Here is a 26595-nt window from a genome sequence, read left to right on the forward strand (position 1 = left end):
AAAATTATGCATAATTACAACTTGTTTGTCTCTTTCTCCTATCTGCGAAGAAAATGCATACAAAGCAAACGACAAAATAAAATTGCAGGTGCACGATTTCTTGACAGGATAATTAAATGTACTGAGGAATAACAAAACAGTTTTAATAGAATATACAAACATATGTATGTATATATTTTCTTTAATTTTCGGCAAGCAAAGGTAAAGGATTTTCACAATTCTTTAGACTTTTTTGTGTTTACATGGTGAAGTTTGCTACGATTAAAGTTATTGTAACTTCATAATGCTACCATATAAATGCAGATGCATTTAACAGACAGTGGTTTCAAAATTAGCGTATTTAGTCCCAGTGTGGGTCGGCTTTAGTATACCATCCCACGATTTCAGGGTTAAAAGTGGTATGGTTGGATAGGGCTGATGCTCCAGATTAAGAAGATATGTAATTATAGCCGCCGCAAAGTTATAGTAAGAAAAGGGATAATGATTTATGTATTTGGGGTATAAACCTATTTTTTATTACTTTGATAAATGTGTTGATATGGCAATACTTATTATTTGACAACACGGAACACTTATTGTTATTGTGCGTGTAATAATATTTATGTAAAATATAAAATGCTTATTTTAAGCAAATATATAAAATATTAATAAAAAATAAATATGTAGAAATATTGTAGTGAAGTGTAAGTGTATTAAAAGTGCATAATATGAAAGAAAAACTAACCATAATTCGCAAAATTAAATTAGCGAAATTTTCAACTTTAAATGCATATATCTCGAAAACTATAAGTTTGCGGCGGCTATAATTATATATTTTCTTAATCTGGAGCATCAGCCCTATCCAACCATACCACTTTTAACCCTGAAATCGTGGGATGGTATACTAAAGTTTCCCCTAAAATTGGATAGTTGGATAGGTGTCGAGCAGTTTAACCGGAAGTGATTCTGTACTCTGTATAAAAATATAACGGAAACATATAAAAAGAATAAATAGCAATTAATTAATAAAATAGAAATAAATAATAAAACAAAAGTTTAATGAAAAAAACTTAAATTAAAAAAAAGGTCAAAATAAAATTTCAAAACAAAGCCTCGTAGTGGCTATTTAATGCGCATGTTTAGAAATTTATGCTCAATTTTTTTTTTCGAAGTAGTAGATGGTAGAAGATGAAAAAGGTAAAATCGTTTGCAGCGAATTCCTCCTAAAAGGGCAGTTTGGCTTGTATTTTTGCAATTTAATTAAATAAAGTGATAGTAATTGAAATAATATTTAATGTTCAAATAATTGTATGATAAAGCTGTGAAATTAACGTCTTTACTATACGTACAGAATGTGAATATAATTATCAGTGAGCATTTAAACACATAATAATATAAATATCCAAGTGCATACAGTGTGCGTAAAAATCACGTGATTGTACTTAAACGTAAAGAAAAAATCAATTACAAATCCCAAACCAATAATGAATCAAAATTATAACTTTTGTAAATGGTCTTATATTGAAATGGAATAAAGCCAGATTATGAGGTACCCGAGTACAAGGTAATTATTAAACTATAGGTTTTTGTGCATGCTATTATGTTTGGAATATGATATATGAACATCTCGATTATGGTCTGGTTTATGTTAACAGTAATGACATTCTTCAAATTAACCTTTTTAATAAAAGAACATTTTAATAAAATAATTTTTTCAATATACCAATATATGTATGTATGTACGTACTTTTGGAGATAATCACACTTCCAAACCGTTCATGCAAAATTAGTGTTTTGGAATATTCAAAGCGTTCGCATCAATTTTTATGATCGATAGGTATATATGTATGTATAAATATGTGTACCTTACATACTTTCATACATGTATTATGTTTGCATTCTGAATCACTTTTATCGTCTACTCATGCTACATATATACATATGCACATACATATATACACCCAATGAGGAAACGACTTAAAATGTCAAAAAATTGATTTAGCTGTTTGGTAAATAGAAATTAAATATTACTTTATAACTATAACAGTGTTTTATTTGCAATATGTTACTCTTTTTACCTGCAATATAAATAAATCAATGATACATATGTAATTTGTACATAAATACACACATACATATATTTATATGTATATACATACATATGTATATGGATATTGGTAGAATAATATTTGAAAAGTGAAATGAAATGCCGCGGTACTAATAATGCAGCAAGTGTAGATGTTTTTTACACATGTACATATGTTTACGGCCGTAGTGTTTATGATTGTGCAACGACTAATTCGCCTCGCAGGTCTAAGAATAGAGCAAAGCAAAAATATAGATAAACAAATAAATCCTTATGTAAATATTATTATTATTTAATCTTGTGTCTTTCAATATTGGTGATAAAAATGTGTTGATATTACCGATGGGGTTTCATCTTTTCTAAATGATTTATTGAATATATTTACATATACATATATTTCTAGCGTAAATGAATTTGCCACAATGAACGGTGAACTAAAGGCAGTAAAAATATGAATTTTATAGTTGAATATAAAAAGCATGCAAAGCTTGAACGGGAGTGTATTGATTAGTGAGTTAAAAAATGCAATATATTTTATTTTTTTTTGTATATTTTTTTCTATATTTTGCACTTGCCAACTCAACGCTAAAATGGCGACAAATTTAAAGTGTAAGAATAACTACAAGATGCGAAACAACATGTAATCAAAAAGTACGAATTTCAGTTTTTATTGATTACATATCATTACATCATATCACACATACATACATACATATAATTGTACAAAAAAAGCTTCTGCTATTATATCTGATAAGTTATAACTAAAATCCAAATTTTGTTTCAATCAGTTTCAATTATTATACTCTCCAAGATATTGCTGCAGCGTTTAATACTTTTGTTCATCTAACGGTTGCCTGTATCCTCTACAATCATCAGAAGCATTAAATTTCGTAAAAAAGATGATAGGGAAAGGCTTCATAGGAGTCGATATAAAAATTGGCAAATGTGCGTGGTACCGCCCACTTCATCACCTTCAAGGGAAATAATCATTATATGCTTATCTTACTGTGTGAAAATATGATCGGAATGCCGTGGTTATACTTTCCATATAACAAAATTTTAAATTTCGTCTGCTTTCTTCATATTACAGTATACAAATCAAACAGCAATGAAATAATCGAAAGAGAAATAGTGACCTTAAGATAGGCATTTAACGTCTCTAAATCGGACTATAGCTTGTCGAAATCCTATATACCGGATTTGTGAGTGAGTTGAGTTTTTACCGAAAATAACGGACAATCACTAACAGCAATGAAACTTATTACACTTATTTCCCTGATGCTAAAAATGGGTACAATCGGGTCATTGGTTCTCATAGCCCCCATATACTTTACAGAAGAAAATTTAAACTCACTGGAAAACTTTTGCCGATAACGATATGTATTTATGTCAAAAATGTGTAAAATCAGTTTAAACTTCGCCTAGCCTCTATAGACCTAATAAAAGTAAATATTTTCGAGCTTCTGATTGGAATCATACTGCATATAACGGCCTATGTGTGAGTTATTTTTCTGAAATTCCCTTGAAAACTTGAGTTACGAACTTCCCCTAGCCCTAATATGCGAGCCCCACTGACTTCAAAGTGTTTTAAAAAAAGTTTTGTTGCATTATTTTGCTTTCGCTGAGGATATAGTTATTATGTATGTATGTATGTATGTGTGTAATCAATTCAATATAAGTTGCAGAGGTAACACTCATAAATGTGTATTTTTCTTTTTTTTGCAGCTTAATTAGAGTTAATTACCCGACACGTGAATGTTGACGATAAAAACTTATGTACAAAATTCCTAGCACTTATTACTTAGAAGCCTTAAAATGCTGAGTCAATTACGGTTTTATTGAATTCGCTTAATCTTTGAAGTTTCAACTATTGATGAGCCATGCAATCTGCTGCTGATTGCAATGGTACCAAAAGCAACAACAACGGTGTCACGACCACCACAATCATGCAAAGCGATATAACGAGTGCCGGCAGTTGCGACGAACTTTTATCACATGATGTAACGTCACCCGGAAGCTTCACGCCAGCCGTTTTGCTAACCCCAGTGGCAATGTTGGAGCAAACGAGTGTGCTGCGCCACCGTTTGCAAGTTGGCGTCGGTGTCGGCCATAGCATCGGGACCTCGGTAATGAACTACGGTTGTCCGGCTACTGTAGGAACTACTGTAGCAACTAACATGGTTGGAAGTTTTGCTTCACATCCCATTGATATGGTTGAATATCTTGGTAGCAACACAGAGCGTATGTCTGTTACGCCGTCTCCTTCACCACAAGCATCGCCGTCAAAGAGAATAGAGAAAAACTCTGTCGTCATATCAACAAATTCTACGTCGAATACCACGCCGAATACAGAATTTAAGTTGGGGTCTGGGCAATCCAATATTTCTAGCTCAAGTTCCAGGAGTAATTCAAGTTCTAATTCGACTATATCGTCTGTGATCGCAACACCAATTAGTATTAAGCAAGAAATGGCTCGACGACAAACACTGGTTGTGGAAAGCTATGTCGATGGCTTTAATATTGACGCTGGTTCTACGTTCTCGACATCAGGAGATATATTAGCTTTAAATGGCAAAGAACGTGCCGAACACCGAGATGTACTCCCTATTAGAGGGCTTCCACCACACACTGCAAACGAGGAACATTTAGGATTATACACACCAACAACACCATTGACACCGCGGTCGCCACCGTCATCGCCACCATCACTGTCATCATCAACAAACTCGTTAGCACCTAGTATGAATTCGGAAAGCACATCGATCGTGCAGTCATCGAAAAGTTCATTAAATCTAAAGTCGCTCGCAACAACGAAATCACCCGCATTCAATTCCACTAAGCAGCTACAGAAATGGCAGGATATGCCAAAATATTTGCAGTTCAATCCATATGTGCTGAACGGCTACCGACCCCTGACAACATTCCGTGGATGTCTGTGGAGCTTGTTCTCCTGGCACAATGAAACCGTTAATATACTCACTCATGGTAAGTGAAATTCATACTGATATTACACACAATGCTAAATAAACTTGAGCAAGAGCTTTGTTGAATTTATTGCGTCACCATGTAAACAAACAACACAAATATTCTAAAAACCTATTTCTTTTTAGTTTAGTTTTTTATACTAAATGTGTGGTATAGCACTTGAATATACACTAGGTGCAAAATCGGAACCGACTAAAGTCACTTCGTTGTCTAAAATAGTTCCCCTAGTTTTTGCTCTCTTTGTAACACAATTCCCCTTCTAAAGGCTTAAAGTTTGCAACAAAGTTACGTAAAGGAGTTAAAGGGAAATTCTGATCAGCGCTCTGACCAGCAATCCTAATATACATACATATGTATGTTAGGCCCTTAATTTGTATGATAACACCAAATGGACGTACTTTAGCCAAGCATTTCGCCAAATTATTATTCTTTCTGTTAATATAGTCGCTCGTTCTTCTTCTTTCTTCTTTTTTTGGACACACGTTTCTTTGTAATATTATAGGATATAACATGCGACTTCATCACTCCGAATAGATTACTTTTATACGCTATATTTTGTTTCACAGGAAAATTAACTGAATCGCTTTAAACTGAAGCCAAAAACTCACATGCCTTAGTCAATGCCTAATACATATATTATAAGTATAACGCATATTTCTGTATATCATTTTAAATTTGTGATTATATTTTTCATGGAAACAAATTTGTGTGTTAAACTTCTAATGTTATTTTTAAAGCGAAATTACAATATATAAATACATACAGATGTTTACATATGTATGTGTATGGATTTTTGTTAAATGACTGATAATGAGACACACACATATGTAGGTACTATATACATATATGTATATACATACATAGCTAGAAAAGCCTAGCAATATTTTTTTGTTTAATATATTTCGCACTTATTGAGGGGGTTCATTTTTCTGCCTTCTGTGCAGTTAAATTCCTCCGCGAATTTTCCGTAGTTCGAGAGAGGTCCAATTACTCTAAACTCGCCTGGCACATGCTGGTCGGTTGATGTTTGGAGATGCTTGACTTGAGGATGGACATCATTGCACCAAATTTGTGCGAAGCTAATGAAGAACAATTGTTTATAGTTGTAGGGGAATTTGGGTAGGGTTTCCATGTCAACGTTATCCCCAGCACGATCTGCATCTTCATACCAACGCAGATACGAATCGTATGCCAACCGCATACCACCATTGTCTGCAATATTTTCTGATTGCGATACGCTCTTCGGTAGTGCGCGTCCACCATACTCGTACTTACTATATTGATTGCTGAAGCACTCGGTGCGATCAACAAAAATCTCTGTGGATCTCTCGTCCCACCAGTCGCGACTATTGCCGTCCTTGTCGAAGCGACGTCCGGTGTCGTCGAACGCATGTATAAGTTCATGCCCCACCAGCGCGCCTAAAGTACCGAATTTCACTGCTGTTGGATAGTAGTCACCCCACATAATATAGGGCTGCAGAATCGACACCGGTACTTTAATGACATTTTCAATTAGGATATTAGCCGGCGTGTAGGATAGTATTTCGCCAGCTTCTATGGGTCTTGGCTTTTCATGCAATTTTGCGATAGATCTTTTAGTATCTAACTCTAATAAAGCAAAAACATTTGCTAGATAATCGTGTTTATTAGTAACCAATGATCCGAATTCTTCGGTAAAATCATGATCTGAGTATGAATTAATTTCCATTCGAAGCGCATCGAGTTTTTCAAGTGCATATTGACGGGTCGGTTCTGATATCCAGGTTAAGTCATCTGAAAGTAACTTGTTTTTGAATGTTTCTTTTAGCTTATTCCACATATACTCGACATCTCGTTCAGTTTTACCAGTACTATATCTACGATAGACCATATTATCAACATTCTTAGCAAAATATGCCTTGGTCTTTTCAATGCAGGTTTTCTTCTGCCTCTTTGGCGACTTATCGATATCCAGCATGTAATCGTTGAGGAATGTATAGAAAATATAATTAGCTAGTGTTGCTTTTGGTGTCAAGGGAATAATTTTCAACAAGTTCTCCTGATATGACTCAGCATACTCATATACTTTGTCTTTAACGATTTCTCCCAATGTTATATTCATCAGCTTCTTAATGTCTATTACTGTGCCGTATTTGGCTTGCAAGTTATCAATGGTTGTGAGTTTGGATAACTCATCTAGACTCGGACCGAGTGTATCATCAATTAAACCTCGTGCTAAATTCACCTCAAAGTCCACAATTTCATTTGCAGTAGTTGTAGCCAAATGTGTATCTATTCCCAAAAATTTCTCAAGCTCTTTGCGAATTTTACTTTTGTAACTATCTCTATACACAGCTGTTGAATTATCCAAATACATAACACGACTTTCTAAAGGCAGTTCTGCTTGACCAATGTAAATTCTATTGACACTATTGTCTTTAAAATCAGCCATTATATCCATGCCTATGATGATATCTTTGCCATATTTGTGAGCAATTTTTGCGACTGTCTCCACCCAATCGAATTTATCCGCATTCCAATTAGACCCGCTGAGCGCAGGCATTTCACCAAACTGGGCGATAGTGCGGATTAAGTCTTGTTTGAGGTTTTCTTTCTTCTGAACTAAATTCACACAGGACTCAAAGAAGTCCTTTACTTTATTGTCGATGTCGGTGTAATTGAAATTTGGATCATTTGTTAAAAGCTTCTCCACTTTCCGATCGAGTAAATGGCTCAACTCTTCAAACAGACCAGTTGTCAAGTGATCCAATGTAGTAGCGGGGTAGAGGCGGGTCCAATTTCCACACGCAAATTTGTAGAAGTCATCACATGGATCAATTTTCGTATCCATATTGTTTACTATTGAATTGGTCTTTGCTGTGCGCATTATATCGATTTCCGATTTCGATGGATTCGAGGGAATTTTTTTATCTCGATTCGATATTAACGGTGTAGCTAAGGTGTGTGCGCATGCCAAAATCACACAAATTATTTGCAACGAATACTTTATTAGACATTTCATTTCGGAGAGCAGACGCGTTGTTATACAGTCGAAAAACAAATTGCAACTGTTTTGTTGCGATCGCCACAGTCATCCCAGTTTTCGTGTCTTCATCTGGGGTATGGGTGCATACATACACGAGCATTCATACATACTTAGATTTTATGACATGACTAGAGTATGACTCTGGGGTTATCGGCTTGGCATTCTACGACTCATTTAAGAACATACATACATACATATGTACTCATACAAATATAAACGGCTCGCAAAATCGTAATTATGAATTACTAATAATGAATAATATACATTACATATGTATATGTGGAACACGAAGCATTGGGTGATATCTTTATTTCGAACGCAAATACTTTCACATTGACCACTACTAAGAATTATAGTGGTTTCTGATAAAAGAATTACTTATAATTCTGCGAGCGATTCCACTGCACACTATAACCTCCGTTTAAAGGGCTTTGAGCATTTTTTCATGCAGAAATATTGAAGCATAAGTCGGTAACAGAGCTTCTCCCAGAACGTCTTGAGAAAAAGACACTTTGCGGTATTCACCATAACTGGGCTGGAAATTATCCGAAAATAAAAAACCAAGAAAAATTAGTCAAATTATAATCAAATCCTCCCGCATCGTTCTGTGATAATTTTTTTCCATTTAAAAATTGAAATGAAACGTTCAAGTAGTTTTGAAATGACAGTGAACACGGACTTTGAAAAAGTAGTTTTGAGAAAAACGCGTCTAAAACTTATAGATTAAAAAAGTGACGAAAAAAATGACCCTAGATTGTCAAGAGTAAGCTCGATAATGTACAAATATCTAATAGTCAAATTCCGAAATATGAAGGGCAACCTATGTACATATGCATACATATTGTACATACATATATGTACATAGTATGTTCATGCATGGGTACGATCTGAGCATACTTCACGAAACTGATGTTGAGACTAAAAAAGGGACATCGTTTGACTGGGCTTCTCCCAAAATCAATATTTGTATTGTGTTATTGTTTTATCTGAAAAAGTGCTGATATGTTTTCAACTTTACTTAAAATCATTAAGTAATAAATTAAATATATACCGACGACAAATGAGCGATAGTTTACAATACACACACTACATAAATACATATGATTGAAATAAATTTTGATTACTTTAAAACGTTTGTTTACCATATCGATTTGAACTAAAATGGTTATGAATGTGTATTTGGAGAATAATCTCTTATATGTGAATGCGAAACATATGTAAACGTGTGGAGAGGTAGAAAGATGATCGGCCACAACATATGTATGTGATATAATTAGAGCCAGTAGATCGGTCTGCTTTCAGTTAATAACAAGAGAAAATCGTTGCACCAAAGCTATAACACCTTTCAAAAATAAAAAATATTTCTTACAATAGCTTGATTTTGACCGGTCAGTTTGTGTGGCATGTATGGAGCATGCTATAATGTCCGATCTGAATTTTCGAAAATTGTGCCGTTGTCTTGAAACAATAATCCATGTCAAATCTAGTGAAGATAAAAATGTTTTTCATACTTGATTCCGATCGTTCAGTATGTTTTGCAACTACAAGCCATATTGGACCGATATCGCTTCCTTCAAATGAGCAGAGTTTTGCGGAGAAAAGGACGCGTTCAAAATTTGAAACTGGAAATGAAGAACTGGTTCTCGTATATACAGTCAGAGAGACGGACATGACTAAATCGGCCCATTTTGTCACTGATCATTTGTACAAGTATATATGTACATATGTATGTACATACATACCTACATACTCGTACATATATTTACAGGGTCTCCGGCGTTTCCTTTAAACGTTATGGCAAACTTAATATATTCTGTTCAAGGTATAGAAACAACAATTCTTTCTCAACTTTTGGAATATAATTAAGTGTTTAAAAATTAGGCAACACGTTTGTGGAGTAATGCACTTATTATTAAAATACTTGTCAAAGCGCTTTCTTTGCTTTAATTCATTTCAGAGAATACATACATATGTATGTATGTATGCACAAAACATATTTACAACTCAAAACCGGTTATATATTACTTGAATCGCAGTAATAAAGTTTTATATTTTTAAAATGCTTATGCATATGAATTATCGGAAGTACCAGCTAATACCCATTCAGCTTGTCAAGATGCAAATGAATAGACTTATTAAATTACTACCTATGAACTTTAAATTTAAGACAATTACAATTTTAACCTAACATTAGGTAAAATAAAAAATATTTGTATATAAATAGTGTGCACAAGCATATTAAGAGAAAAGTTTTTCGAAAAAATTGTATATGAAAAAAATTATTTTACATTATTATGAATATTTATCAATAAATTCGAAAACTTCTATCGAGAGTAATAGTAAATAGTAAAATGAAAGGACAAAAAACAACAGATCAGAACAGAACAGAAGTATAAGTAAGTTTGCCTTACATGTTAGTATACATATGTATGTATGTACATACATATGTACCTAGCCTACATAGTAATTATCAAACTTGTCTACAACTAATACTAGTCATAGTTGAGCCGGCCTCTCTTCGATAGCCTCTGTACAATTGCGAAGCGATAACATTCCGAACTATATGTAAAATGAGACTTGTTTTGCAGTTTATTAAATGGAACAGCTGCCACTTGCGGCTGTCCTCTTCTCCGCTCTGTATTTGACACGACAGTAGTACTTCTCATGTCGCATGTGCCGCATGTCAAAGCCAACGAAGTTTATCGATATTTCTTCCGTTGAAAAATCATAAAGACCCGAGGCGTTGTGCGAAGGAAAATGTTCTTCATAGAAAGATATTCGCTATGGATGCCTTTGTTCCAACTACTATTGCTGTCGGTGTGCGATTCTCAATCAACTTTAGTACCACAGGTCCAATTGTATGTGGATACAATTTCACAGATGAACAACACCGAGTATGTGCGTGATGTAATGCGCCAGGCAAAGTCGGCCGAAATGCGCAACTACATGCAACCGGATGTGAACGCTTGTGATGATTTTTTTCAACACGCTTGTGGTAATTGGGCTAAAATTAATCCAACGGAACCACGCAGCTTATTGGAAACAACATTTTTTTCTCAATTGCTTAGCACCTATGATAAAAAGCAGTTAAAAGTGCTCATGGAGGAGATACAGGAGAATGAGGATAAAATTACCATAAAGGTGAAAACATTCTTTAGCGCGTGCCAGCATGTTGACGAGAGGCAAAAGGAGCGTCACAAAATGAAGCTATGGGAGATTGCTGAGGAGTTCGGTCAGATGCCAGTACTTTTACCGGAGGGTACATGGGAAGCCAACAAATTCGACTGGTTGGCCACCATTGCGCGTATACAAAACAAATATGGGCTGGATATCATACTCCAATTAGGAATGCGAGAAGACTTTGTAAATAAAACAGTAAATAAAATATTCATTGGGCAGCCAAAATTGGCCCTAGAGAGTAGAGCCATGTATAAGAGCCTAGCTACTAAATGGCACCGTGACAAATATGAAGAGGAAATATCGGAAGCTTTGCAAAAGCATTTGGATATTAAAAAAGAAGTTGCAAAAAGAACAGCGCACGAAATACTTTATTTCGAATCGAGATTAGCCGATGGCATGACAGATAAACGATTGACAAGGACACTGAAATCTATGGCTGTGTTGCGCACAGTCGACGAAATGTATTCAGTCTATGAAGGCAATATAGATATACAAACCTATCTTAATACTAGTTTAGGACAAGAATTTAACGGAACATTTTACGAATATCACGTGGAGTATCAAAAGAACCTTGTGCAGCTGCTTAAGGAGATCCCCGTAGAGCAAGTAGCAAATTATGTTATGTACCAATTACTTAAGACTTTCTTTTTTGATTACCAAGCAACGAATGGGGCTAAGGAAAAGCTTTGTTTAAATAAAACCAAACTTTATTTCTCAAAAGTCCTGGATAACATGATATTTCGGAAATTCAACGATAAGAATACTGTGGCTGATATTAATCTCATTTGGCACAAAATTAAAGAAATTTTTAAAAGTGAACTTGAATCGAATAACTTAAGTTGGATATCGTCTACAACACGAAGATTGGCTTTAGAAAAATTAGCAAGAATGAGAATACAAATTAATTCATATGAAGAATCAAAGTTCAATGAGGAGTACGCAAATTTACTGCTAAGTCATACTGATTATATAGAGAATTTGAAGCAAGTTCTTATTCAGCAAACTATACGGGCCTTAGACGCTCTCCGACAACCACCTAGGACAGTAGAAGTGCCCATAACATTCTCACTTTCACCCGCCTATATTTACAGAGAAAATTTAATTAAAATACCCGTCATATTGCTACAACCGAATTTTCTCTGGTCCGATCACTATCCAAATGCACTGAAATTTGCCACAATCGGCTCTTTATTGGCACACGAACTTATTCATGGTTTCGACGAAATGGGACGTCATTTCGATACCGCTGGCAGTGAACAAACTTGGTGGGATAGCAATTCCACTGATGCTTTTAATGAACGAAAGGGATGTTTTAAACGCCAATACTCATTATACCGTTACAATGGCAATTATCTACCACCGAATGAGTTGCAAGCGGAAAATATAGCCGACAATGGGGGCTTACAATTAGCTTACAAGGCGTATCAGAAATGGATCGTCACTTTAAATGATATCACACCATTGAAGCGTGAACGTGTCCTGGCCTTGGAAACTTTGCCTAATCTGAATTTCACAAGCAAACAACTATTTTTCCTCGCCTTTGCACAATTTTGGTGCAACAATGTGGATACGCACTTTAGGGACAAAGTTTCATTGATAAGTTTACATGCACCGGCGAAATATCGGGTTATTGGCCCTTTGGCGAATTTCCAGTCGTTTGCTGAGGAATTCCATTGCGACACGGGCACTACAATGAATTCAAAACCTAAATGTAAAATCTTTTAATTACCGAATGTAATATGTTCCTTATATATTCTTATAATATATGTATACATATATATACATATGTATGTTTATGCACCTATGTACATAAGTATATATGTATGATATTCGAACTTGTAAGCATTCAAGCGAATAGAGAAATGAATAAAGGAGAATTTTCAATAATCACATTTTGACAAATTCGCAAAGTTTAAACACTACGGCACGGAAACTCTTACAAATACTTCAGGCTATTAAGATACATATGGTAAAAACTAAAAGAAAAACGTATCCATGTTAAGAATAGTATGTATATACGTACATATGTTTGTATGTATATACTACAGCCTCATTATGTTCATTCCCAAGTAATTCAATTTAGAAACTTGAAATAGTTTGGATTTTTAACTTTATTTAGCATCAACAGTACAAGATTAGTGTTGAAGAGATGGCTAAAAAGTAAAAATTATGGAATTGAGTAAATTAGTCAACTTAATCATTATAAAGGAGGTTTTGACTTCATTTCCAACAAAAATAATTCAATGGAAAGAAAATTAGATTTACATTATATTCCGAATACGTTAAAGTAACAACACAATTAAATTGAGCCAGGTTTCGTCCAATGATAAAGATAACTTCCTCCAGTAATATTCCAAAAATATGTACTTAAATACTTTAAAAGTTCTTTTCAAAATTAACACGCACATTTTGTTGTTTTGAAGCTTAAGTATAGAATGAGTATATGTACTTCACTGTTTGCTCATTAAAATGCCGTCCTTATCAATATGTGTGCGTTACATGCATATGAAAGGATAAGTTCATGCTAAACTAAGTGAGCTGGCCCCACATTGTCTTCTTAGCTATGTATGTACATATGTACATACATACATATGTATGTATGTGTGTACATATATGTAAGTATGTACATAAACGATAAAAGAATATACTATACATATATACTGCATAAACATGAAGAAGCTAAACACTACACTTTCTGCGTCAATTTTCTTTTAGTAAAGTGAACATTTGAATTCCGGGTCCATTGGTGCGTCTTGGCCACATTTAAAAACCCATGAGAATTCTTGGAAGTTCGATAGGGAGCCTATTACGCGATACATGCCAGGTGCATGGGAATCAGAAATTGCCAGTGCGGTGCGGAAAAACGACTGGACATCGTCGCACCACAGCTGAGCGAAAGCGATGAAAAATAACTGTTCATTATTAAAATGTAATTGCGAAAATGTTTCGTTCCTCTCGATACCCGTTACATTTGCAGATCGTTGTGCATTTAGCCATCTCTGGTATGCTTCATAAGCCAGTTTTACACCTGCATTATCGGCGATATTCTCCGCTTGCGAAACATCGTTCCGCAATTGATGTCCGTCATAGCGGTATTTATGGTATTGCGCTTGGAAGCATTTGCGGCGCTCTTCAAATTGATATGTGGATTTTTCGTCCCACCAATTGCGTAAGTTGCCCAACTTGTCATAGTTGCGACCATCATCATCGAATCCGTGAACCATTTCGTGTGCAATCAAATAACCGAGTGTGGCATACTTCAGGGCTTGCGGATAGTGTGCACCCCAAAAGTAACGTGGTTGTAAAAGTGCGACAGGTATTTTAATATTATTCTCCAGTACATTGTAGACTGGTGTAAAAGTGAATACTTCTGGCGCCTCCAGTGGAACTACAGGCCCATTTTGACGTTGCAACTTCCTACGGCTTTCTATTTGTAAAATTTGTTGCACATTTTCGACGTAGTTATTACGCGTAAGTTGTATATCCCCATATTCTGCGGTGAAATTCTCCGACTCATAAGAATTGATGTACAAATTCATGGCATCTAATTTCTGAAGCGCATAGTCGCGTGTTGAATTTATAATCCAATCAAGTTTATTGCCTCGTAGTTCTGAGCGAAAGACCTCACGTACTTCATTCCACATGTCGTAAACCTCCTTTTCCACAGCTGGATCCTTAAAACGTTGGTAAACCATATAGTCGACAAATTTACCAAAATATTTCTTAGTACGCTCCACGCACCACTTGGCCATATTGCCCTTCTTGACATCAACTATATAAGGTTGTACCATTTGCCATAATATATAGTTTGCAACCACGTGCGGTGGAGTCTCTGCTATAATTTTCACAACACTGTTTAAATATTTTTCATCATAAATGTAAATGTAGTCTGGCAATCTTTCAGCACCCAAAGCCAGTTGTAAAAATTTTGCCAAATCTAGACTTTCGTTATACATTTCGCGCAATTCACCGACTGACTTAAGGGACAGTAAATCATGCAGTGTGAGACCCTTACGAGAATCAGATCCTCCTCGAACCAAAGCACGTTCAAAATCAATGAGTTCTTTAGTTATTTTCGTCCCCTTTGTTTCTTCTATGCCAAAAAACCGTTTCATGTGCTGCACCGTTGTTATTTCCTGCAGCGTGCTAAGTATTTTTATGCCACTGCTAATAGAAAAATCGGGCGGTCCAATGTAAACTTTATTTCCTGTATTGTTAACTATGTCGGCCATGATATCTACTGCAAGTATAATTTGTTTGCCATACTTGTGTTGTATTTTTGCCACTGACTCCCACCAACTGAACTCCTCACTCTTCCAGTCCTCACCATCCACCATCGGTAATTTTCCAAACTCCTGGTAGATACGTTGCAAAGCCACCTTATATCGGACTTCATCTTTTTCCACTAATTTGCATGCGTGATAAAAGTCTTTCAATTTTGTTTCAACCACATCATCTCCTCGAGGCTCACTGAGTACCAGCTGTAGGCGGCGATCGAAAGCGCTTGCGATTAATTGAAATCGATCGGTTATTAGATGATTGAAGAGCTGTGCTGGATGATGGCGATACCAGTTGCCGCAAGCATATTGATAAAAATCTATACATGGATCTACTTTCGTATTGAGCATTACATGTATTTCTGCGGCTTTAGCTTGTTGTGAGATTTGTTTTGCCCACTCGGTGTCCAAACCTTCCATCGGTTCTTTAGTAGCATTACTCGCTGGGGCGTTATCAACACCAATTAGATGTAAAAATAGTAATATTGACAAAATTATTAAACACTCTGCATTTTTACTGCTTCGAAACATATTTGACCGGTTCGCAGCTCAATGGCTAGTTTCAACTATCGACAGTTATGGAGAATCAAGACTGCTACTTCAAACCTCCGAACATAGAGCGACTTCATCTCATTTACGCCTTATCACATTTTGAGCGATAGCTTTTGGGCAGGTCAGCACTGTTATCGCTTTGGAGTTGCTTGCTGACGCTGTGTAATCTGACTGTCTCAGTTGTACGCCGCGGATTACTTGCTATATTTCTGCGACAATTACCCTTTTCAATAAAGTGTGTAGAGAATGTAGAGAAACCGAATAGTGTCTGTGTGGGTGTGAATAGCTGCTATTAAAAGATTATGGCAAATGTACATAGTTTAAATAAACTAATAAATACACTTTAAAGCACTTTAAACTAAAAAGTGGTAATAATTCGCCATATAAATACTCGGTAATATTGACCGAAATATACTTATGTACATACATATATTATTGTCAGCTTGTCAAGAAAAATTTTGTCGCTGGTGGGTTGAGTAAAATATTCGTGTAGTTTAGGAAAATTGACGGTATGGCGGCATCAGCGGACCTTATTCCTTTTCAAATGAGGCATGAAATCGGACGATCGCTTCTTCCAACAAGACGGTGCGTCGCCTCCAAGTGCGTGCAGAGTTTGCGATTCGTTAATTTCACGATATTCCCCAATATCATGCGCCATTTCACGCCTCTAGAATTATTTTCCGTGGGAATATGTTAAACCAATGGCTTACGCCAATCAACCAGTAACGCTGGAGGAGCTCGGAGTTCCAATCGAAATGCTACACATTGAAAATACATGGCTATGAGTGTGAATGGACACCACCATCGCTTTTGAGGCGCTTATGCGTTTCTCTAATACATACTTATGAAGCTATTAAAAGCGTTCTTAAAATTTTCCGTTACGCATACCTAAGATTTCGCTATTAATCTTAATTTTTTAAAATAGTAACACTCGTCGGATCCATAAGTACTGCCATTTACGTTTATTATACCCTGAACAGGGTATATTAAGTTTGTCACGAAGTTTGTAACACCCAGAAGGAATCGTCGGAGACCCTATAAAGTATATATGTATGTATATAAATGATCAGTATGTCGAGCTGAGTCGATTAAGCCATGTCCGTCTGTCTGTCCGTCCGTCTGTCTGTATATATATACTAACTAGTCCCTCAGTTTTTAAGATATCGTTTTGAAATTTTGCAAACGTCATTTTCTCTTCAAGAAGCTGTTCATTTGTCGGAACGGCCGATATCGGACCACTATAACATATAGCTGCCATACAAACTGAACGATCGGAATCAAGTTCTTGTATGGACAACTTTCACATTTGACAAGATATATTCACGAAATTTGGTATATGTTATTTTCTAAGGCAACAATGTAATCTCTGAAGAAATTGTTCAGATCGGTTAACTATAGCATACAGCTGCCATACAAACTGAACGATCGGAATCAAGTTCTTGTATGGACAACTTTCACATTTGACAAGATATATTCACGAAATTTGGTATATGTTATTTTCTAAGGCAACAATGTAATCTCTGAAGAAATTGTTCAGATCGGTTAACTATAGCATATAGCTGCCATACAAACTGAACGATCGGAATCAAGTTCTTGTATGGACAACTTTCACATTTGACAAGATACATATATTCACGAAATTTGATATATGGTGTTTTCTAAGGCAACAATTTAATCTCTAAAAAACTTGTTTAGAACAGATTACTATAGCATATAGCTTTCATACAAACTGAACACATAGTTACTAAGTTATAGGTGCATTTCTACCTGTGAAGGGTTTTTAGCTTCGGTGCAACCGAAGTTAACGTTTTTTCTTGTTTTTATTCTTATTTTCATAAGCACGCACATAAGCATTTAGATATACATACATACTAGTATGTACATACATATATAGATATTATAAGTACATATACATATTATATACATAAGTAAATAAATACACAAATATTGCAACATATTTAGGCTCTTGTTAATTTAATTCACAGCCATTCCGATTTTCTACATTTTGGCAATTGTACCGGGTCTTATGCCATGGGAACAGGAATACCGCTTTTTATCATTTTGCCATCTTTTCGGTTCGGTAGCTCCATGGTGCGGAAGCTTTATATATCATCTCTTCATGAATATTGAAAGTGGAGAACACGTCTACTACACTTTACTGAAATTGGATATGGTCGGAATATGGGTCAGTCAAAGTTTTGGTAAGTACAGAATTTCGTAAAATTAAGCGATTAAATATATTTAATGAAAGGGCTTATTATAAAACACAAAGGAAGCCAATGGTAATTAATAATGGAACGTTGGAAGTTTGTTCACATTTAAAAAGTATGAAACATATTGAGGTTTCGGAAATTAGTATATTATTCATTATAAGGAGCCAGGAATGGTCTTGTGTAGACAAACAGATATGCATCGATGCATCAACATCGATGTTTTTTAATCGTTTAATTTCGATGCAGATGTAAAATGTCAACCAGAGAATCAGAATCTAAGCAAATTTATATATGCACCTACTATATATGTACATATAACTCACACATTGACCGACATATTCGACATAAGATTTGTTAGAAAATGAAGATGATTACTTAGGTATATGGGGGCTCAGGGAAGTATTGACCATCTTCAACCCGCCCACTCCCCATATAACGGTACTGTTAAAAACAAATAAAGGTGCGATAAATCAATAACTAAATACACCAGAGACAAAAAATTTTACACTCGAGATGGTATGCGAAGGCATTATAGGAGCCGGCGTCAAAATAACACGATGGGCGTGGCAAGCCCACATTTAGGTGAAAACCCATATCTGAGGACCTACTTAACCCATATCTACCAAATTAGGTGTGTGATACTTTTCTTGATATCCCTATGTCCTAGTGCAAAAAATGAGTGACGTTGGAATACAACCATGCCTACTTCCCATATAACACAGCACCAGAAAATGTATCGGGATAGAACTTTGCGCCAATAGTGTCTTTAAGATAAGCCATTTCAGGTCCAAAAATTGTCAAAATCCGACCATAACTGTTGAAGCCCACAGATACCGGATATATAAACCCCAGAGCCTATGATTGACTTTTTACTGAAAATATCGGTCAATGTGCGAGATATACACCGCCCTTTAACAAGTTTATTGTACATACATATCTTCTAAGACACTAAAGCTACAACAATCAAAATCGCCTATTGGCTAGGGACCCACCTGCACGATTTCAACCAAATTTGGTACGTGAGATTTTTCTGGCATTTCTTTGTTATATCACGATAATGGATAAAATCATACCACAACCACGGCTACTTCTCATATAACACAATTTTATATTCCATTTGATTCTTTCACTTTCCGGTATACAAATCAAGAAACAATTAAACAAATGAAATTAAACAATGAAGTATGGCACCTTAAGAGCAAAAATTGTTTAAGTCGCACCAAAATTGTTCAAACCCCTAGGTACCGAATATGCGGACCTATACCTATAGTTGCCTTTTGGCAGAAAAGTAAAAGTTTAGTAAAAAAATTATTCGTAATAAGTGTAAATCAATTTGGAGTTCTAGCTTCTTTAGTTTTGATAGAAATTAATCAAAACTATTTGAACCTGAAGTGTACTAATCTGATGACTCGCAGTGTATGTTCTCTTTTATAATATAATATATAAATATCTCTTCAATTCGGCACACATATTCACAAGTTTTACTCATTCTTAAGCGATAACGAAAGTATACATTTTAGAATCAACAAGAGCCGTACTTGACATTGTACTTTGTAGTTTCGATGTTAGGTTTGAACACTTCCGTAAAAGCATGGTCATTAGAATTATAATAGCCAAAGATAACTCGTACATAAAATAGTTATTATAGTACACAAGTACTCGTATGTACTTGTAGCTATTATACATTTAATCCAAGAATATTGATGCCCTACACCGCAATATATTTTCAATACACAACACATTTTCGCTTCGGGATCATACGCGCATTTGGTTTACAGTGAAATTCCTTTCCGAATTCATCGAAATTCGAGAGCATTCCAATAACGCGCACCTCCTCGGGTGGATGCACATCAGTCGCAATTATAATTTCACGCCAATTGCGATTCACATCGGTACACCAAACTTGGCCTAGGCTCAAGAAGAATAATTGTTGCGGCGACAAATTAATGTTTGGCAGTCTCTCTTGCTGCATTATCGTCGAATTATCTCTATGCTGCCTAATCCAGTGCTGAAACGCGTTGTAGGCAATACGTAGGCCCACATTGTCAGCGATATTTTCATCCTGGGCATTTATTATTGGCAATTTGCGACCATTATACCGGTATCCGCTGTACTGCTGCCTAAGGCATTCCTTTCGTTTGGAAAACTCATCGGTAGAAGTACGATCCCACCAGTTGTTGAGGTTGCCTCGGGGGTCGTATTTACGTGCTATATCATCGAAACCGTGAGCCATTTCATGTGCAATAACAAAGCCCATAGTGGAGTATTTGACTGTTGACGGATATGCATGGTCCCAAAGAAAATGCGGTTGCAGAAAGGAGACTGGAATAAGAACTCTGTTATATTCAGCTGCGTAGGCAGGAGAGAAGCTAAGAGTTTCTCCCACATCAAGTTTTGGAGCTTCTAAAAGACGCAAACGATAATTGCGCCCCTGTAACTCTAAAATATTGACGACATTATCGAAGTAGCTATCAGTGCTGATTACCAAAACATCGTATTGTTGCTCGAAATTTTCTTGCTCATATGAATTAATCTCCATGGACATGGCCGATAATTTCTCCAATGCTTTGTCACGTGTGACGACCGACAACCAATTGTTTACTTCCGATTTCAATAATTCACCAAAAGCATTTTTTAATTCAAACCATAGCATTCGTATTTCCGCAAAAATTTGTTGGTTTTGGGTGAATAATTGTTGGTATATTACGTGGTCCAAGTATTTCACAAAGAAACGTTTGGTTCGGTCCACGCATTTGTTTCGATGCTTGTCGTCGGAATCATTTACTTCCATACGAAAATCCTGTAATAGCTCCCACATAATATAATTAGCAACAATTTCTTTTGGTGTTTCCTCGATAACTCTGCGCAAGTTGTTTATATATGATTCCACATATACATAAACAGGCAGCACATATGGATAACCCAGCCATACATTAACGAAATGTGTAAAATTTATCGTCGGTTTATAGTTATCGGTCATCACTTCAAGTAGAGTCAGTTGAGTTTTGTATTCCAAGCCAAAACCCCTATCTGCATCGATCTTACCTTCCGCAAGTCTCCTTTCAAAATCAACAATTTCCGTCGCTGTTTTGGAGGCCACCTGCATGCTCATTCCTAATACTGTGTGCATTTCCATTTGCCTGGCGACAGCTAACACCACGTAATATTCAGCAGCTCGTGGTGTTACCAACTTATCTAGTTGACCCAAATATAAACGATTTACTTCATTGTTGGTCAAATCGGCGAATACATCTGCGCCTAAAATGATCTGTTTACCATACTTTCGGAGAATAACTGCAACCACTTCCAACCAATCGAATTTATCAGCCTCCCAAAGTGATCCCTTCAATGCCGGCATACCCCCAAATTCTTCTAATACAGAAAGCAACTTTTGTCGGTAGTTTTTTCGTAAATCTGCTTTATTCATGCAAGACTCAAAGAAATACTTTACTTTGCGATCCATATCTGATTCGCTAGTCCGTTTCGGTTTACGAATCCAACGCACCACGCGCCTGTTGTAGGCGTTCTTTAACTCATTAAATAAGCCAGTTTTCCCATCCGAAAAGCGCGCTGGGTTTATATCCTGCCAGTTACCACAGGCATAACGATAAAAGTCATCGCAAGGATCCATCCAAGGTCGCATATAATTAACCATTTCTGCAGCCTTTGAAAGTCGTAAAATTTCGCGCGCATTTTCTGTGTTGAAATCGTAATCAGTGTTGATTATTCGTGCCGCGCCAGCAAGTTCTGTAATGAAATAAACTAAGCACACTAAACACCGCAAAACCTGCCAAATTTGCTGTTTGTCTGGACACATTGTCGTAACGAATGCTGAATGCCGTTTGATGCTGAGCATTTTACGTGACTGCCGCTTGGAAAGTACAATTATCGCAAAAGTAAAAAGTAATACCCACTAGAATTGAATTCGGAAACAGACATAGGTTATCGGCAAAACATATACATTTCCTCTTTTCATTCGCTATGAGCACACACATATGATACTTGTATACAAGTGTGTTGATATGTACATATGTACACATATCTATGTGGTTATTGTACGCTTACATTTCAAGGCGGTATTGCTTTTATGAGAGGGCGTCGCTACAATTGAATCTAGATGTTTTGTTCTTATACTCTTTCCTTCAAAATATACAAATATTTGTAATCTAATATGTGAATTTGTGACGAAAAATTGCTATAGATAGATAGATACCTGTATCTAGAAGATGCACACAAAGTAAGCACTCGTAAAAATTTAATGAGTTCCAATCAAGTCATATGAGCGCCGAACATGTAAACCCTCCAAAAGAGTTACAGACAAATATCGTACATAAGCAATATCTACACTTGATGAGGTAAGTCGAAGTTTTTGAAACAGCTGACATGATAGGCAAGCGGAGGCTTTGTACAAAGTGAGTGCCTTGCAAACTCACAATCGGAACAATGCGAATTGTACTGACCTTTCTTGTGAACTGAAATAGTTGCCCTAATATATTTACATATTATTGCATTGTTGAACATTTAATCTGTGGAAAAATTGCCATATTCTCTAGTTCTGGTCCCACCGATTCTTTTCTGTTCTCATATCTCAAAAGAATTTTCGCAGGAAAGTAATTTAGCGATAAAGATGGGGAATTCGCCTAGAATGAGACCAATTTTAGAGCAAAAGACCAATTATTTTATAAATCGGCGCACTGAAAGCTCGCTACAATCGGTGTATAGACCTAAGCGTGACTAGTAGAAAAAGGGTCAGCTGAAATTTGATATGACTCTACTTGGCAAACTTTGGACACACCTCTTCTCTCTTAGAGATTTAGCGCTGGTTTACGTGTATAGATATATTTAATGCCCTCTTCCACTTTAAAATTTTGTAGTTTCAATAGAATCCCGGCTACGGAATCTTTTCAAATATTGCAGAAGTGTTTAGGAAAGCCCTATAATAGTAAACGAATACTAGTGGCAAAAAGAATTCAGTAAAGGTCGTAAAGTCATCGAAAATTTGCTCTTGTGGGTAATTCACCCACCTCTGTTGACATCGAAAAAGTTAAAGGAACCATTCTTGAAAATCGATCGTCGTGTAAGCATAGAGAGTATATAAACAACACTTATGGATGGACTCAACTCTTTCTGGATAATGTTTTGGTTATGAAGGGTATCAATGCTATAACGCATAATTACTGGTGACGAAACGTAGGTCAGTCTGTCCAACAATCTAGCGAATGGCGCTCCAAAAATTAAATATTTTTGTATATTCATCGGCCCTTCAAGTAACTGCAAAATTGCTCGTAATACTTTGGTTTTGAAGCTAACATTTTTATCAGGCAAAATTCTGTACGAATATATGTATGTATGTACATGTAAGAATATAAAAATGTTTTACGTTTATAAATAACATTTATGTTCCTTGCCTTTCTCATTTCCATAATCATCCAGTTATTAATTAAGTTAAATTTTTTTTTTGCAGGTGCTTTGCCGCTTGTCACAGCAACAACGTTTTGTTTTAGTCCTTTTTGGAAATGGTTTATCATATTATCCTATTGTTTACTGTCGCTTTGGGGTCTTTATAAAGTGAGTATGCATGTGTTGGCTGCAGTTAAGATACAAATGTATGTATAAGGAATATAATATAATATGTAATTGGCTATAGTTTAATTTTATATTTAGTTGAAGATTGCATTTTTATGAAAAGTGTGACTGCATTTGAATATGTAATTAATCTACAAATTCCAGGCTCTAACGGCAAGTTCCCCTTGGCAACGTCGCCTTTGCTTCGCTCTGCCCTTCACTATGCGTTCAATATTGACACTATTTCGAACTATGGATGTATGGGTAGGAGGAAGCCGGATAGCACTTTCTCACGTTTACCTCCAGGTGAGTGTCGGATGTAGAAAAAGAAGCATAGAGAAAGAAAGAATACTTTTGAAAATCGTCTAGTTAATTAAGTTTATGTGTCTCAATAAGAACTATATTCATTACTACGTCACTGATATGAAATATTGTGTTTCTGTGCTTCTACTTTTCTTACCTATATATGCTAACAAAACATTCCAAAAATTAACCAAATTCCAGTTAGAAGCAGTGAGTGATAATCATTGTAAAAATGTTAATTATTTGTATTTTAATTGGCGCAAATTTAGTTAGTTAATTTTGCATTTTTGTATTTATTCCCGTCGTTGGAGTAGTTTTGTTTTTTATTAAAATTTGAAAGCGCTCTTATAGGTATACTATAGATACATGCACCACATTTATGTACATACATATATGTAAGTACATACATATATTAATGAAATAAAATTCCAACCTTTTTAGAACTTTGAGTGAAAATCAATGCATTGTTGGAGGCAAGGATCTAACTACCCGAAGCTCTTATAAAGTTTTTATACATATTGTGGTCCAAATAAATTTTTGATTGAAAAATCTGAAAAATTCTGCGAATTTCGTCATCCCGTTTATAAGTAAAACGGGATTTTAAAATCTTCTTCCCAAATATTACTGCGTAATTATCTTTCCGCGCAGTTATAGAGATTATATAAAATATGTATATAAAAATGAAAAGTTAGTGCACTCATACTGATTATCCTATATGAGAGAACTTTCAAAAATTAACCTGAAACTCCAATTAATTTCGTTTTATGTTTATTTAGCTATTCACATCCAAAGAATTCACCCGATGTTTGTTATTATAAGCCTGCGTGTTTGAAGTACATTCATTGTTTTCTGTCCAATAGGATGGTGTATCTATATTGGGTGGTGCTATAGGCGCTTTGCGTATACCGGAGAAGTGGTTTCCTGGCGTTGTGGATTTCTATTTAAATTCCCATAATATTATGCATGTGCTGGTGGTAGTTGCGGTGTACTCAATGCATAAAGTAAATTTAATTTTGTTTAAAAGTACATACTTAGTAATGATGTATTTCGTTTCTTTTTTAAATAGGCAACAGTAAAAGACTTTGAATGGATGTCGGCAACGAATTGCAATGCTCCTGCAAATAACACCGCCATACTAATGGGTACTTTTACCTCAAATGTGGAACTATGACCTCTTAAATACCACATATTATACAGATATTTGTTTCAGTACAACTATAAATATACTAACATAAAAAGGCTCTGAATACGCAATTCATGTGCTTAACAAGATTCCATCGATGCAGCAAGTGGTATTTGTTAAAAAGTATTCAGTTATACAGTAACCGCCAAACATAAAGCCACAAATAAGTATAGGCTGTAAATGTAAAGTTAAAAAAGTAGAAAATTATTATTCTTCCATATTTTTTATGAATTTCCATAAGAATTTGTAATTGGAGTAAACGCGGAATATGGACACCCTCTTCTCTATTAAGAAATATCATCGTTGTTATATCGGGTGATTTTTTAAGAGCTTGATAACTTTTTTTAAAAAAAAACGCATAAAATTTGCAAAATCTCATCGGTTCTTTATTTGAAACGTTAGATTGGTTCATGACATTTACTTTTTGAAGATAATTTCATTTAAATGTTGACCGCGGCTGCGTCTTAGGTGGTCCATTCGGAAAGTCCAATTTTGGGCAACTTTTTCGAGCATTTCGGCCGGAATAGCCCGAATTTCTTCGGAAATGTTGTCTTCCAAAGCTGGAATAGTTGCTGGCTTATTTCTGTAGACTTTAGACTTGACGTAGCCCCACAAAAAATAGTCTAAAGGCGTTAAATCGCATGATCTTGGTGGCCAACTTACGGGTCCATTTCTTGAGATGAATTGTTCTCCGAAGTTTTCCCTCAAAATGGCCATAGAATCGCGAGCTGTGTGGCATGTAGCGCCATCTTGTACGCATTCTGTACGCACTGTACGCATTCGTGTGGTTGGTTTAATGTCCAATAAAGTAAACTGAGTGCGAAACTTGGTCACAATCGCATTAATTGTTTGCTCACTTGGTCGATTATGTAGACCATAAATCGGACGTAAAGCGCGAAACACATTTCGAACCGAACACTGATTTTGGTAATAAAATTCAATGATTTGCAAGCGTTGCTCGTTAGTAAGTCTATTCATGATGAAATGTCAAAGCATACTGAGCATCTTTCTCTTTGACACCATGTCTGAAATCCCACGTGATCTGTCAAATACTAATGCATGAAAATCCTAACCTCAAAAAAATCACCCGATATTTATATTATCATTATTATTATATGTATATTAAATCTTCTTTGATACATATACATACATTCATAAGCAAAGATTTTGCAGGAGTTTTGGGCTTTTCCACATTTAAATATATAGTATGTATTATGAAAAAATATGTATTAAAATAAGAGAAAACG

The 26595-nt window shown here is 35.6% G+C and overlaps 5 protein-coding genes across 8 annotated transcripts; 2 read left to right on the forward strand and 3 right to left on the reverse strand.

Annotated features, from left to right (window-relative positions):
* The first annotated feature begins 743 nt into the window (after nt 1-743).
* Nucleotides 744-25419, forward strand: LOC126756115 (uncharacterized). 4 transcript variants are annotated; one of them, XM_050468958.1, is made up of 9 exons: nt 747-1176; nt 1299-1543; nt 3791-5050; nt 18070-18285; nt 23762-23865; nt 24028-24168; nt 24367-24375; nt 25026-25166; nt 25232-25419. In XM_050468958.1, exons 3-9 carry the CDS (start codon nt 3946-3948, stop codon nt 25334-25336), a joined length of 1821 nt encoding a protein of 606 aa, XP_050324915.1. In that variant the 5' UTR covers nt 747-1176; nt 1299-1543; nt 3791-3945; the 3' UTR covers nt 25337-25419. The 4 variants fall into 4 exon arrangements, with proteins under 4 accessions (XP_050324939.1, XP_050324915.1, XP_050324931.1 ...); XM_050468966.1 differs by lacking the exons at nt 747-1176; nt 1299-1543 and adding an exon at nt 2657-2716; XM_050468974.1 differs by lacking the exon at nt 24367-24375 and having other exon boundaries at nt 747-1543.
* LOC126756089 (neprilysin-4) lies at nt 5090-8102 on the reverse strand. The gene has a single exon (XM_050468922.1). The coding sequence runs from the start codon at nt 8049-8051 to the stop codon at nt 5943-5945; it is 2109 nt and encodes a 702-aa protein (XP_050324879.1). The 5' UTR covers nt 8052-8102; the 3' UTR covers nt 5090-5942.
* On the forward strand, nt 10696-13142 carry LOC126756071 (neprilysin-1-like). The gene has a single exon (XM_050468898.1). It carries the CDS (start codon nt 10833-10835, stop codon nt 12978-12980), a length of 2148 nt encoding a protein of 715 aa, XP_050324855.1. The 5' UTR covers nt 10696-10832; the 3' UTR covers nt 12981-13142.
* On the reverse strand, nt 13349-16232 carry LOC126756097 (neprilysin-4). The gene has a single exon (XM_050468934.1). The coding sequence runs from the start codon at nt 16061-16063 to the stop codon at nt 13967-13969; it is 2097 nt and encodes a 698-aa protein (XP_050324891.1). The 5' UTR covers nt 16064-16232; the 3' UTR covers nt 13349-13966.
* LOC126756080 (neprilysin-4-like) lies at nt 19153-22153 on the reverse strand. The gene has a single exon (XM_050468909.1). It carries the CDS (start codon nt 22151-22153, stop codon nt 20024-20026), a length of 2130 nt encoding a protein of 709 aa, XP_050324866.1. The 3' UTR covers nt 19153-20023.
* Nucleotides 25420-26595: the final 1176 nt, after the last annotated feature.

This window comes from Bactrocera neohumeralis, chromosome 2 (assembly GCF_024586455.1).
Source record: "Bactrocera neohumeralis isolate Rockhampton chromosome 2, APGP_CSIRO_Bneo_wtdbg2-racon-allhic-juicebox.fasta_v2, whole genome shotgun sequence".
NCBI classification, from domain to species: Eukaryota; Metazoa; Arthropoda; class Insecta; order Diptera; family Tephritidae; genus Bactrocera; species Bactrocera neohumeralis.